Raw genomic sequence first — 15,099 nt, 5'->3', positions numbered from 1 at the left:
TGGGAATAGAGCATTTACAACTTCCTATTCCTCCGGTTTCTGTTGCAGGACCATCAGTGTCCTTACAGCCTTGGAGACGGGGCTCCAGATCATGCGCTATAGCTGGGAATGAGCCTGAACTCCCTGCTCAATCTCCCAGCTCTTCTCCTCTACGTCCACACACGTTGCCCTCCTCACACAAACTCCTCTAATTTTTCCCTCCTGGCCCCCAGAGAGTAGCTCCTCCCCCTTGTCCAGTTTGCAGGAAATTCTCCGAGTACAGTGCTGACCTTTTCTTCTTCTTCTAGGGGTTGAAGGTTGTTTTGTTCTCCCATCCTTTAATTTAGCTGGTCAGGGCACAGTTTCAGATGATCCCTCGATGACTGCTGATAAGGTTTCTCCTCCATCCTTACTGATAAGGCACACTTTGGTGTTGTCGAAGTTTGATGGTAAGACGGTGTAGGGTTCAGCTTCCCATTGGTCATCCAATTTACGCATCCTTCTTTTCCTCTTTAGGACTTGTTCTCCTGGTGACAAGGGAACTGCAGGTGCATGTTGATTGCAGTTCTTTTCCTGCTTTTGCCTCGCCTGAGCTAGACTCTTCTCTACACACTCTTGTACTCTACGGTACGGTTGCTGCCGCTCTGTATCCCAGTCAGCATCTGGTGATGTCACCTCAGGTGTAAGGACTCCCATATCCAAATCAATAGGCAACTTGCCAGGCCTTGCTCTCATTAGGTAGGCTGGAGTGCACTTGGTGCAATTCACAGGTATGTGATTGTAGAGGTCAACCAGATCTGGCAACTTCTCTGGCCACAGATTCCTCTCTTCCAAAGTCAAGATCTTCAGTAGGTCGATCACCACCTGATTCATCTTTTCACACATACCATTGGTCTGTGGATGGTACGGTGTTGTCCTGATCTTCTTGCAACTGTACAAGTTACAGAATTCCTGGAACACTTCTGCCTCAAAGGTTGGACCTTGATCTGTAAGCACTTGCTCGGGATATCCGTGTGGTCTACAAAAGTGCTGTTGGAATGCTCTGGCTGCTGTCCTGGCTGTTTGATCCTTGACATGCATGACTACCCAGGAATCTTGAGTAGTGGTCAACGATGGTAAGAGCATAAATGTAGCCTGAATGGCTCGGGACTAGCTTCACATGGTCCAGGGCGACCAACTCGAGTGGCTGTTTGGTTATTATTGGCTGCAAAGAAACTCGCTGGCTGTTACGGTCCTTTCTGCGCAGGTTGTATTGTCCACACTCCCGGCCCCAATTTTCAATGGCCTTCCTCATTCCAGTCCAGTAGAATCTCTCCCGGAGCAAGGCTTCCAACTTCTTCCATCCGAAGTGTCCAGCTCCATTGTGATAGGCTTCCAAGACTATTGATGCCTCCCTCTTTGGGACTACCGCTTGCCAGAGCAACTCATGAGTGCGGGCATTGATACTCCTCCGATACAGCTTTCCTTCATAAATGAACAGCCTGCCTCTTTCCTTCCACAACTGCTGGGTTTCTTCAGGAGCATCTGGATCTGGGCGTGAGTCAGCTTGTGACAGTAGCTGCTTTACCAGGCGGACTGTGGGGTCGCTATCCTGCATTTCTGTCCAGTCATGATGAGGCAATGGATTTAGGGTGGCCTCTTTCATGATAGACCGTCTGTTTCTCACTCCTTGGGCACGTTGGGCCGCAATTGGCCAGTGGAAGGCAGGTAACTCTATTTCTTCAAGTGCCTCAGGGTCTTCTGCATCTGGCAGATTAGGCATTCTGGACAGCGCATCAGCATTGGCATTCTTGTGCCCCGCTCGGTACTTGATGGTGAATTCATAGTTAGACAGCCGGGCCATCCATCGCTGCTCCAGTGCACCTAATTTTGCAGTTTCCAAGTGAGTCAATGGGTTGTTGTCCTTGAAGATGGCAAACTTGGCTGAAGCTAGGTAATGCTTGAATCGTTGAGTCACAGCCCAGACTATGGCGAGGAACTCCAGTTTGAAGGAACTGTAGTTGTCAGGGTTCCTTTAAGTGGGACGAAGCTTCCTGCTGGCGTAGGAGATCACGCTTTCTTTGCCATTCTGTACCTGTGAAAGTACTGCTCCCAGTCCCACGTTGCTGACATCAGTATACAGAACAAATGGTTGGTCATAATCTGGGTAGGCCAGAACTTCATCTCCTGTGAGAGCCATCTTCAGTCGAGTGAAGGACCTCTCCAGTTCCTCATTCCATTCAAATGTAGGACTCTTCTTCCTGGCTTTCTTGGGTTGGCCCACCAGAAGATTTTGCATAGGCGTGGCTATCTCAGTGAAGCCTTTGATGAACCTTCAGTAGTAACCTACCAACCCGAGGAATTGACGTACTTCATGGAGGTTGCTGGGCTTCTGCCAGTCCCGGATGACAGTGACTTTGTCAGGATCCGGTGTCACACCTTCTGCACTCACTACATGACCGAGGTACTGTACCTTGGGCTTCAGGAGGTGACATTTGGATGGCTTCACTTTCAGGCCAAAGTTGGACATGGCTTCGAACACCTCAGCCAGGTGCTTCAGATGGTCTTCATAAGTCTTGGAGAAAACAATGACATCATCAAGGTACAACAGGACTGTCACGAAGTTCTTGCGTCCAAGACAGCACTCCATTAGCCGTTTAAATGTCCCTGGGGCAGTGCAGAGCCCGAATGGCATGTAGTTGAACTCGCAGAGAACCATTGGGGCAGTAAACGCTGTTTTCTCCTTGTCTGCCTCTGCCACGGGAACCTGCCAATACCCACTAGTGAGATCTAAGGAGGAAAAATAGTTAGCAGTTTTAAGTGCGGCTAATGACTCCTCAATTCTGGGTAATGGGTAGGCATCCTTATGTGTAATACTGTTAATTTTTCGGTAATCAACACACATTCTCACTGTACCATCTTTCTTTTTCACAAAGATTATTGGAGCTGCCCAGGGGCTCCAACTGTCTCTGATCACCCCAGCCTCCTTCATTTCCCGCAACATACTTTTGGCACATTGGTATTGTGTTGGGGGTATAGGCCGGTACCTTTCTTTAATGGGGGGATGATCTCCAGTGGGGATATGGTGTTGAACCCCTTTTGCCTTCCCAAAGTCTAGGGGGTGATAACTGAATACCCGCTCGTACTCCTGAGTCACTCGGTAAACCCCAGTCTTTTGGTATGAAGGGGTGGAGTCAGTTCCCACATGCAGCTGCTGACACCACTCCTCCAGCTGCTTTACAGAGCCATTGTCCTCCACCTGGTTGGTCGGACGAGACCAAGGGCTCTGCTGCCTGTATGGCGTTGTTGCTGACAGTAAGCAGCTTAGCAACTGTGGCATACCGAGGTATTATGGCCTCCTCTTCCCCACAATTCAAAGATGTACAGGTACTCTCCCTTTACGGACATCAACTACCCCTCTGGCTGTCAGGACAGTGGGTCGGCTATCAGAGTACACTGGCTCTACCAATGCTTGGTAATCTTTTCCTCTGAGGCCGATGGCTGCCCGACACCAAATTAACATTTCACATCTGGGGGGTATCGCAATAGGGAACGAATCACTCACTCTGACGCTGCCAATTTCTCCGCCAGACAGTTCTACCTGCTGTCTTTGCATCAGGGCCTTGATGTCCTTCTGCAGGACTTGTTGTTCACTGGAACCAGCAGTCTCGGCTACCTGTTGCAGCAAAACAATAACTTCGGAAAGACAATTTTCAATCACATTAGTTCCTAAGGTCATCATTGGGTTACATTCTCGTCGATCAATGTCTATAACTATCAGACCTTGAGATTTTAACTCTACCCGCCCCACTTTAATAGTAATCTCTTTACATCCTACTTGCGGCAAGGACTGACCATTGCTGGCAACTACTGTCAGTTCATCACTTGGGGCCACCAGTAAGTTCAGAGTCAGCCCAATACCGCTTGTAAAGGATATAGGGCATAGTTGTCACCTGAGAGCCAGTGTCCAGCAAAGCGTTCATGGGGATGCCGTCAATCACCACTGGGAGGATCGGTCGCCCTCCAACATACTTGGCTCGCTAGTTCTTTGGGCCTTGTGGTCCTATTCCTGGGGGTTGGCCCTCTGCCCCAGGGGTTGCTCGTTTAAATAACAGAATCTTGCGATGTGGCCTGCCTTGCAGCAGTGATGACAGATGGGACGTCCTTTCTGGTCATAGCGATCGTTGTCTCTCCCTCGGCATGGCGGGATCCTCTTTTTCCATAGCCATGGGACATCCTCTGGACTGGAGGCCAGCTGGATCTTCAACTTTGAGGACTCCTGCATGGACTGCATGGTTTTGGCAAGTACAGCCATATTATTGGTCAACTCCTGGACCTGAAGACGCAGTTTGACAGATGGGTCTTTGTCCAGAGTCCACAGGGCTGAGAAAGATGCTGCTTTTTGATGGTATGTGATCGCTGGGCGTCTAGGGGGCACTGGGCGGCTGACAGTTGGTTCATGCAGCACCCGAATAGCCCTGTCCTTGAAGTCTGCAAAGTCTAGGTCAGGGTTTTGTAGGGCTATGATGTGCAGCTGTGCTCTGTGGGTACTGGATAGGAGTCCCTCAATAAATTGCTCTTTTAACAGTCTGTCTCCATCTTTCACACTGTCTGGATCAATCTGCTTTATGGCTCGCAGCGCCTCCTGCAGGTTAAGTGCATAGTCCCGTATACTGTCCTGCACTCTCTCCTTACACCCAAAGAATCTCATCTTTATTTCAGCTGCAGTGCGAGTGTCAAAGGTGCTTCTTAGCTTAGGCTAGTTTCACACTAGCGTTTATTCCACGCAGCGCATGGCGCCGCTAAGCCCCGCCCCCTGCCGGCTCCCTGCCCGCTCCATCCGGTCATCGCCGCCTACTATTGCACATGGACGCTTGCAATCTGCGCACCCTATCTTTAGCAGATAGGGTGCTTTAGCATCTTTAGCATGTTGCATTTCGGCGCGCTTGGCGCACCTTCAAAAGTGCACAGCGCACGCCAAAATCCTACTAGCGCACGGCCAGCGCACGATCTGTGCACCCTATGCTAAAGATAGGGTGCGCAGATTGCAAGCATCCATGTGCGATAGTAGGCGGCGATGACAGGATGGGGCGGGCAGGGAGCCGGCAGGGGGCGGGGCTTAGCAGCGCCGTGCGCTGCGTGGAATAATCGCTAGTGTGAAACTAGCCTTAGCCAGAATCTTTTTAACAGTCTCTTTATCACTGTCCTGCCAGGCTTTTACCTCCCTCTGCGCTGCACTTGTGAGCTGCCCAATAAGGATGTTCACTTTTTGGTTTTCAGACAGAGGATACACCTCGAACAAACTGCACAGTCTCTCTTTGAATTCACTCAGGGTATGTGACTCACCTGTGTACTGCGGTAGCCAGGCCGCTCCCGGTATATAGGGCATGGACAGCGGCATTATGGGGACTGCTGCGGTGGGTGCTGATTCTTGCGGTGCTCCAGAGGCAGTGCTGGCTGCTGGATTCAGCGGCGCTATGGGAGCCGCAGCTGCGCTGGGCCCTGCATCTTGTGGCGCTGTGAGGTTCGCAGTGGCATACGCCAATGCGTCTGCTCTTGCTTCAGACATTCTCTTCCCCCCTAGTTAACGTTGGCCAGGCCCTGGGTTGTGCTTGCTTACCGGTTACCGCTCCACTGGCTGGATGATCGGGGGACGCCGGGGCTGCAGGCCTCGGCCTCTCATTTCTCGTGCGCTGATCTCTTCCCGCGCGGCGCTTCACTTTTTCGCGCTCTTCGGCTGGCTCCGCCCATGACAACCCGCCCCTTTGGTTTCCCGCGCGCGCCAAGCAGCAGGGTAATGGCAGCGATGGCGTCAACAGTCTGTGGCACACAACACAGTCTCTGGCACACAGGACCCGGGGACACCGGGCTCCGTTAATCCTGTTCGTGACGCTAAAATGGGTCGCCCTCCCAGGGCTGTGGGGTACTCGGTAGCGGGCCGGTCTCTCAAAGGGGAAGGTCACAGCAGCGGTGACCCGGTCCATAGCCCTGGGCACCCATGTAAACGGGGTTAAGTGATGGAATAAAGTTTGAATGATTCGTGTCGCCACCTGTGGTGCTCGGCAATGAAGGGATTAAGCCGATGCTGCAAGCAGATCCTCTTGGACAGATGGTATATAGCAGCAAGATGTAATAGCTCCCCACAGGCAGAGCTGTAGTCCCAGGGCAGTGAGAATAGGTCTTGAGGAAGAGGGTGTAGTGTTAGGCACAGAGATGTAGCAGTGCTGAAGAATTTGCAGGAAGAAGGCAAGGACACAACAGGGTGCAGTTTCTTTTACCTTTGCTTTGCTTGGCAAATGCAGTCCAGGAGCTGGCTAGCCTGGAAGCAGCTTAGGAATCTCTCTATGCAGATGGGGTTGTGTAGTCTCCTTCCTAGTGCTTATTTTTATGTCCTTACAGTACTGTGTTACACTGAAGTTCCACATGCTTATTCTCTTTAAAACTCCCTCGTATGGCAGACAGCTGTAGCCTTCCTCTTCTGGCTCACACATCGCTGTTGTGCCTCTGAGTCTTATGTGGGAATGGAGCATTTACAGCTTCCTATTTCTCCGGTTTCTGTTGCAGGACCATCAGTGTCCGTACAGCCTTGGAGACTGGGCTCCAGATTATGCGCTATAGCTGGGAATGAGCCTGAACTCCCTGCTCAATCTCCCAGCTCTTCTCCTCCACGTCCACACACATTGCCCTTCTCACACGAACTCCTCTAATTTTTCCCTCCTGGCCCCAGAGAGTAGCTCCTCCCCCAGTTTTGGTTCAGAGCTCCCTCTGCTGACCTGGAATGGAAACTGTGTTGTGTGTTGTGATTAATTGCTAGAGAGATCCTTTATTGCTTCCAAGCATGACATCACACTCCCTAGGAGGAAAGTAATGCCACTGTGGCGACCATACTCCTGGGGGTGCCACATTAGCTTAGAAGAGGCTTGCTCTGTATGATATGGTAAGACTGATGCTTCCGGTCACATTGATCTCACTGTTGACGCTCGTGTGATTAAAAGCATAGGAGGACAGTAGTGATTTGCGAATGTGCTTGAATAAGGTGTTATCTGAGCATACTCAGGTACTAACAGAATATCTTCGGTGTGCTCGAATAACATTCAAGTCCCCGCAACTGCATGTCTCACTACTGTTCAACAGCTGCAACACTTGCAGAGATTGCCTAACAAACTGGGGATCCCTACATGTGTTGCTGCTGTCGAACAGCCATGAGACATGCAGTCGCAGGGACTTGAATGTTATTCGAGCACATCGAAGTCACTCGGAGAGAGAGAGAGAAAGAGAGAGAGATGTGAAACAGGCATTAACCGATCACATTCGCTCATCAAGGAATGATGACTCAGTATTTGAGATAGATGAGGCTTTCCTTTGCCAGAGCTGTCGTGTCCTTATAGTAAGAAAGAAAGGGCAGTGCTGTGAGATGAGAGCTGCATACAGTGTGCCAGAAGCATTACACATACAGTGCTCTCCTTTTATCCCAGGTAGCGGGGCATTATTTCCTGATTTCTTTCATAGATGAAATTATAGTAGATGCCAGCAGTGACATCTAGGTCACCTGGTTAGACAAAGTCTTTTCATATAACACAGGGTAATCCTGTTGCAAACTTTTCTGGGGACAATTTGTTTTCCTGCAAGATGCTGCCTGCTCATGATTGGGCAATGTCATAAAGGGGGAAAAGTAAATGCCCCAGAGAAGAATCTTTGCTAACTATCCTTGGTTGAAAGGAGAATTGGCATATAAACTTCATAAGCAGTCATGAGAAATAAAAGATACATTTTGTTCAGATCTTCAATGACTTACTGTAATCATGTGGCAAGTTTAGCATGTGAAAACTGGTGAAAGGTCTTCTCTAAACATGTATCTGCTGATAATCATGAACAGAACATTTCTTCTGACAATCATATGCTCTGTTCTTCCATTTTCATCTCTCTAATATGGCTGGTGCCGTATATGTGGTTTCTATGAGGAGCAGTCTGAAATTTCACATACAAGGTTCCTTCATTCCCTTCTATTAAACCAGTACTCGTGTTGTTGGTCCTATGTACGTCCAGGTGGTGTCATCTCCTGCTTGTTGAGGATTTTTTTAGAATGGGTGCCATCAAGAAGGCACACACTGAAGAGTATAATTGGTTTATTTTTGAAGATAAAAAATGGGGTGATGGGTTCATGATCAGCTGCAAAAATGTTCATGAGAAGTCTTACTGGTTTAACTATACATTTGCCGTGTATGCTCAAATATGCTCTTACTGTTTCAAATATCCTGAACATCGTAAAAGAACATCTACCCGACATATAGTAACAGCCCAAATCAGGGGTTTCCAGACACTTAATTCTGGCCAATCAACTTTCAGTCTCTGAAAACTTTTCCAAAATGTAGCCCTTCAATATACTACTACTACTAATATTAATGTATTAAATATGTAATAAATATTTCATTAATATTTATTTTTATGATTTGTGAGAAAACACTTTTTTTTCAAACACAGGAAAGGAAAATCCATAAAATCAATTCTTAGAAAAAGGATTATGAAAAAATCCTTAGAAACAGAATTGAATAACAATTCTCAAAATCTTAGCTATTTGCTGGCAAATTTATAAAAAATCATAACTCACCATTGCCTTCCGAAAAACAAATGACAAACACAAAAAGCCACTTAAATTGCTCCATGATTCAGTTATCCGCTATTCTTCTCAGAACGTCGCTTGCTATAATAACGAGAAGGACATGAAAATTTCCTTTTCTGCTTTCTATATTATCAATTAAATGTCCTAGTGATACAACTTCCTTCCCTTTTCTCAGTTCTTCTTAGATGGCAACCAAGAATGTTTGTTAACTATTTCAAAATATGGGATATTCATGAACTCATCCCTTTGTAGGTTACCACAATTAGGAACTTTATGTTTTAGGCTACGTGTGACCTTTTGCAACAAATTTGAACTTCACATAATTGTGTACAATTGTAAAATTCTAGTTTTGTTTCAGTTGTTTAATTCCACCCTGTTATTTTATTCCATTCTCACCTGATGTAAGTCATATATAATGCCCCTTTTCACAACATACGTACTCTAATTATGCCACACATAGTATATAGGCTTTGCCCCTTTTTCTAACTTTTTTTTATTTCTTCAGTACATGTTAAATACATTACTGGGGAACTTTATTTCAGTGTTCATAAGAAAGAATGATGTGTTTAGAACTTTTCAAACTGAAGGAGATTGTGTGTTATTGTGATGCAACATAATTGTACAGTTCACAGTAAATGGTACCAATGTGTCCATAACCACTTTTCTCAGATTTAGAAAATCAGTAAAGTCTTTATGTCTGTGGCCAAACAGAGGGGGGACTTCATATTCATATATCTGCATACATATTAGTCCTCTTAACCTAAATAACACCACAGGTCACATTCCGTAATACATCAATGACAAAAAATGCCAAAAAAATAAATTAATGGCACAAGGAATGTAGAAAAAAGATAAGAAAATTTTATTTAAATTATCACATTACATAAAAATACATAAAGTGCCTCAAATTCTAGAAGTCACAAGCAGTAAACACACTGACTCAATAAAAAAGCTGCTTACTGATACATCAGATATCCGTATTGAATAGCCACTAACCTATCACAATCATTATCTATAGTCCATTAATAATAACAATGCCTACAATGCATAATCATCCTAAAGCAGTAGTGCCTGGACAACAGACCAATGAGAGGTAAAAGCAGCGAATCAAAACGATCACAATGCCAGCAAAAAAGTGCAATAGATATATTACCAGAATGCGTGTTTGAATCTGCCACTGCGACCCACCCCGACGTGCGTTTCGCCTGTTCTTCTTCCGGGGGCGTGTTGTAATGGGAGGCAGAATGTCATTATATACACCCGGTAGCCAATCCTATCATCCCATCATCAGTGACGTAGCCCATATATTATTAAACACTTACGTGTGTGCATCGTGTAAAAAGTTCCAACCATATGTTGTTAGAAAGCCAGGAGTATGACAGCGCATCCGAAGCCACGAACGCTCCTAAATGAACCACCCACTTCCGGACATAGTAACGCAAGCATTCCACCTGGTCAGAAACCGGGCGGAAGTCAGGCGCCACCATCTTGTTGCCGGGACTGGGAGATTCAGGGCGGTCTAGGCGACGCATGCGCACACCCACCGGCTGTGAACGTGATAAATAAAGTGCCTGCAGTGTCAACAAAGATTAATATTGGTTCATTGTATATATAATTACAAATTACTGGGCTTAAATGACATATACACCTGATCTTAATGTGAATGTACCAAAACTCAGAAGTATTATACTTTATTAAAAATATCCATATAGCGCTTATGCAAATAATAATACAGCTTAAGTGAAAATAAAGAAGTGCAATCTACATTATTAAATAACATATACCATAAAGTGCTGCAATGTTACTAAAGTGAAATTCACATGATAAATAATATAGTGCATATTATAGTGCATATTGATATTAAAATACAAAAATAAAATAAAGATAAAAAGTAAAAAATAAAAAATAAATACAGGCAAGGTCACCACAATGAGAAGAAAAAATTGACAATGTTGTTAAATAAAAAATCATCCTATTAACAACTATAATTGTGTCATAAATACAACACCATATTCATATAGCAAAACACATAAAAATGTGAAGGACTGGAAAACGAACTCTTTGCTGCCATAATATTCCAGATATTGCAGATAATCTTCTCATACATCCATATGAACACATAAATAGGATGAAGTTCAAGCTTGTAGATGATCCTCATAAGATACATGAAACCAATTGGCTTAACCGGAATATAAAGACGAACCTAATGAAACAAAATTAAATTACTAAAAAGCAATTAATAAATTAAAACCAAAAACCCCCCATAAAAGAGACAAGATTGCCTTAGACATTAAATAACTACAGAAAAGCCCCAAAGCCAAAACCCTCATTAAGCCCCTGAGGTGATAAAGTGCCTAGTCTGTATATCCACCTACTCTCAATTTGTGCCAAAGTTTTACTGATGTTACCACCTCTAACCCCCAGTGTCACCAAATCAAAACCTTTTATCTTCAAACCATTGGGATTGCATTGATGGTATTTCCTAAAATGCTTAGGTAATGTTTTTAAAGTAGATTCATCCTCAATAGTCTTGGCATTGGTGATGTCTCGATAGTGTTCTCATGTCCGTATCTTCAATTCATGTGTGGTTAACCCCACATAAATTTTATTGCAAGGACAGGTAGCGTGGTATATTACACCACGAGAGGCATAGGTGATATGTTTTCTAATATTGTAAATTTTGGTATTATCAAAATTACAAAACATTTTGGTCTTGGTATGATTGATACAAGCCTTACAGAGGCCACATGGATAAAAACCTGGATCGCAAAGATCCTTCAATGCTCTATCACCTGCTGGATTGTGCAAACTATGCACTAACAAATCTCGTAGATTTTTAGATAACCTAGCCACCACAAGAGGTTTTTCAGGCAAAATTGTTTTCAAAATGGGATCTGTCTGGAGTATTTTCCAATGTTTCTGAAAGATATCTCTAAATTTGTGCCACTTGTTATGGTATGTTGCAATCATACACACCTGACTAGCTATGCCTACATCCTGAGTTTTTTGTTTATATAGAAGATCATTTCTCGATGTGCTCAAAGCTCACTGATATCCTTTTCGTACACTTTTTTTGCTATAGCCTCTTTCATAAAATCTCTGAGAAAGATCCTTTGCTTGTAATTGAAAATCTTCAACGCTTGTACAAATTCTTTTAGCTTGCAGGAATTGTCCCACTGGAATACCCCTGATAGTTGTCGGGGGGGTGCGAGGACGTAGCATGTAGAAAGGAGTTTGTTGAAGTTGGTTTTCTAAATAAATCAGTAGACAAAACACCTTTTTCATCAGCCTTGATTAAAAGATCCAAAAATTCAATGGTTCTGCCTGTCTTGAAGGTAAGTTTGACATTATAAGTCATTATTATTGAGGGAATCCATAAATACAGATAATTCAAGATTGGATCCCTCCCAGATGAACCAAATGTCATCGATGTACCCCATCCAGCCTAAAACTAGGCCGGAATGAGGTACAGGATCAGTGACAAAGATTTTTCTTTCCCATAAACCAAGAAACAAGTTGGCATATGATGGGACACAACAAGCCCCCATCGCAGTACCCTGACATTGTCTGTATACAGCATTTTTAAAAATAAAAATGTTGTGGGTTAGTGCATTCTCCAATAGTTGTAGAATCAATTAAATCAAATCATTATTAGTTGCATTTAAATACCAAGAAACGGCCTCCAAACCATCCTGATGGCGTATAGATGTGTAGAGAGCCTGTATGTCAGCCGTCACCATGATAGCATCATCACTCAGATGAATATAATCAATTCTCCGCAAAGCAGAGTTTGTATCCTTAATATAGGATGGCAACTCATCAACTAAAGGTTTTAAGTAATAATCTATTACCATGGTGACAACCTCGCAGAGACCCCCATTTCTTGATATTATAGGCCTTCCAGGTGGATCTAAGGCATTTTTATGAATCTTAGGGATTAAATAGAGTGTTGGAAGACGAGGATGCATCTCCTTCACATAATCCAGCAATTTTTTTAGGAATGGTACCATTTATGAAAGCCACTTCCAAAATCTTAATCAACTCTATATGAAATGACTGTAAGGGACTAACTGGCAACTTTTCATAACAATTTCTGTCATTCAATAATTTATATGCTTGTTTTTCATATAACTCATTAGGCCAGATTACCAGGTTCCCCCCTTTATCCGCTGATTTAAATACAACATCAGTGAGATTTTGTAAACTTCTAATAGCCTCACGCTCAAACTTGCTGCATTTGGTAATACCATACCCATTATGGCAAAGTTGTTCAATTTCATCAGTTACTACTCGAGTGAAAACCTCTACAGCAGGGCAAATACTTAATGGTGGTAATTTCTTTGATTTATTTATAAGGGAAAGGGGGAAAACCTGGCTCACCGGTGTATGTTCACTTTCTTCTGCTAATGCTTTGAGGTTTTCCAAAGCCTCTCTTTCCAGGGCAGATGAGGAAGAATCCTCAGTCTTAAAATGCATTTTCTGGAGTATCATTTTCCTCGAAAAAAGATGTAAATCTTTGATGGCTATAAATGGGTCTAGACTTGCAGAGGGAGAAAAAGTTAAACCTTTTTCCAACACCGATATTTGAATATCAGATAACCTATGTTTAGATAGATTAATTACCTTAAGATTATCACTTTTACTTCTTTTAGGATGTTTAGAAAAAATATCAGCTTGCCTCTTATAACCTCCATTCCGTGTTCTATGCCTAGTAGGATGATTTGAATCCTGTTCATTCACTAATGCATTATATTCAGAAGTTGATGATGTTGAACTGAAAGATGATTCTCATTGTCGTGGCATGTTGCTTGTATTCTTTCTAACTGCCACCTGAAAATTTTATTTTCTTCATAGTCAGTTACATCTCTCTGATACTTCTTAATTTTTCTATCACAAATCTCCTTTTCCCATTTTTCCATATCTTCATTAAGTTCTTTAGACCATACATCTAAAAGGTCCTTTCTTATGTCCTTCTTCATCAACTGTTCTAATCTCTCTAAATCATTTTCAATTGTTGTCAATGAATGCACATTACTTTCAATGATGATTTTAAGAAATTCAAGTGAACAAGAAGAAGCAGCAGTTGACCTCCTTTTCACCAAGTTTTCATCATTCTATTCAAACGTAGGAAATAGCTGTACTCTCAAACCTCTTGGTACTATCTGATAGCTTACATAATTCTCTAAGGACATCTTTGTCCACCACATCCTTGTTTTCTTAAACATGGCATTTCTGTATTGTTTAAAAGTCTCCTTGTCAGAAACGGAAGTATCACTAGAAAATTTTGAGGCACCATTAAACTGTTAGGAGTCTGATTTCTTCCTTCCCTATGATGAAATCTAGACCCTTATATGCTGCAGTCTCCTGCGTTTCATCTGCGGTAGAGGAGATTGAAGAGGAGAGTACCTTGCGGCAACTGTCTCCAGAGGTTAAGTCCTCTGTTCCTTCCACTGAGCATGCTCATGGGACGAGCTCCCATTGGAGTTCGTGAGTCACATGCTCAGGTCCTGTGTCTAATCCTATTGGCTCCTCCTGGAGCCTTGGAGACTTCCGGAAGATCCCGTTTGGTATAAAAAGCACGCATGGCTGTTCCGCCATGCGCTAGTATTTCATGCTTGATGCTGTAAGTATGGTGATGGATGCTTGGACTGGTGACTAACTTATTAAGAAACTCCTTCCCTCTGATAATACGATTGTGTGAGTGTTTGGGTTCAGCCAGTAGTATGCTCTCTCCACTAGAGAGATCCCCACCAGTTTGGAAGAGCTAATTTCCGTCTCCTCGCGTATCGACCTCCATTTTTCGAATCGCGGTATGGAGAGGGCTCACTCCAAGCGAAGAACTGCCTCAGCTCCTAAATTTTTTGTACCTCCTGAGCTGTCTGAGCCAGAGGTTATACCCCCTGAGCCCATGGAGGTGTCTCGTACCGATCTCAACACAGACTATGATCAGGAATCCATATGCGGTTATCCCCATGTATGTGCGGTTTCTCCAGAAGCCAGCTCCCCGCAATGGTCAGAATCTGAACCGGTCACAGAGACTTTTGTCCCTCCTCATCTTAGGGCTCAAGTTCTCGCATGGGCGCATGCCTCCCAAGCGCCTCAACATTGAGGTTACATGCAAATCTCGAAGCTCTTGGCCGGAGCGTATTGGCGGCCTCATAGAGCTCGAGATATTAAAAAATTTATCCAGGCTTGCACTTCATGTGCCCAGGTTAACCTTCCTAAGCGGAGAATGGTGACGGTAAGAGGTGAGCGAAACGGGTCGAAAAATTTCAAAAGTCGCCGACTTTTGGCAAAGTCGGGTTTCATGAAACGAAACCCGACCCTAGGATGAGGTCGGCCACGAGGTCGTCGACTTACGCGCCAAAGTCGCGTTTCAAAAGTTTGTTTTGCGCTCTTTTTCAGCCAATCAGGATCCACGGACACTGTGGGCAACGTGATGACATAGGCAGGGGTCACCACTATCTTTCAGAAGGGCATGCAAGTGATTGGCTTGCTTTGGTGGGCGTCACAGGGGTTAT

At 44.2% G+C, this 15,099-nt stretch overlaps 1 protein-coding gene across 2 annotated transcripts in view; it reads right to left on the bottom strand.

The window, feature by feature from the left end:
* The window catches only part of VSIG4 (V-set and immunoglobulin domain containing 4), a 65,207-nt gene extending 56,506 nt beyond the window's left edge, over positions 1–8,701 (bottom strand). For both annotated transcript variants that reach the window (XM_073558380.1, XM_073558386.1), the window contains exon 1: positions 8,567–8,701. In XM_073558380.1, the coding sequence (XP_073414481.1) occupies positions 8,567–8,621 (55 nt within the window). In that variant the 5' untranslated portion in view covers positions 8,622–8,701. The remainder of the gene's footprint in view (positions 1–8,566) is intronic.
* Positions 8,702–15,099: the final 6,398 nt, after the last annotated feature.

Source organism: Dendrobates tinctorius, unplaced genomic scaffold, assembly GCF_039654945.1.
Source record: "Dendrobates tinctorius isolate UK_male_01 unplaced genomic scaffold, ASM3965494v1 ptg000013l, whole genome shotgun sequence".
Taxonomy (NCBI): Eukaryota; Metazoa; Chordata; class Amphibia; order Anura; family Dendrobatidae; genus Dendrobates; species Dendrobates tinctorius.
Note: the sequence above shows the minus strand (reverse complement) of the source record. Positions and strands in the feature narration are given on the sequence as shown.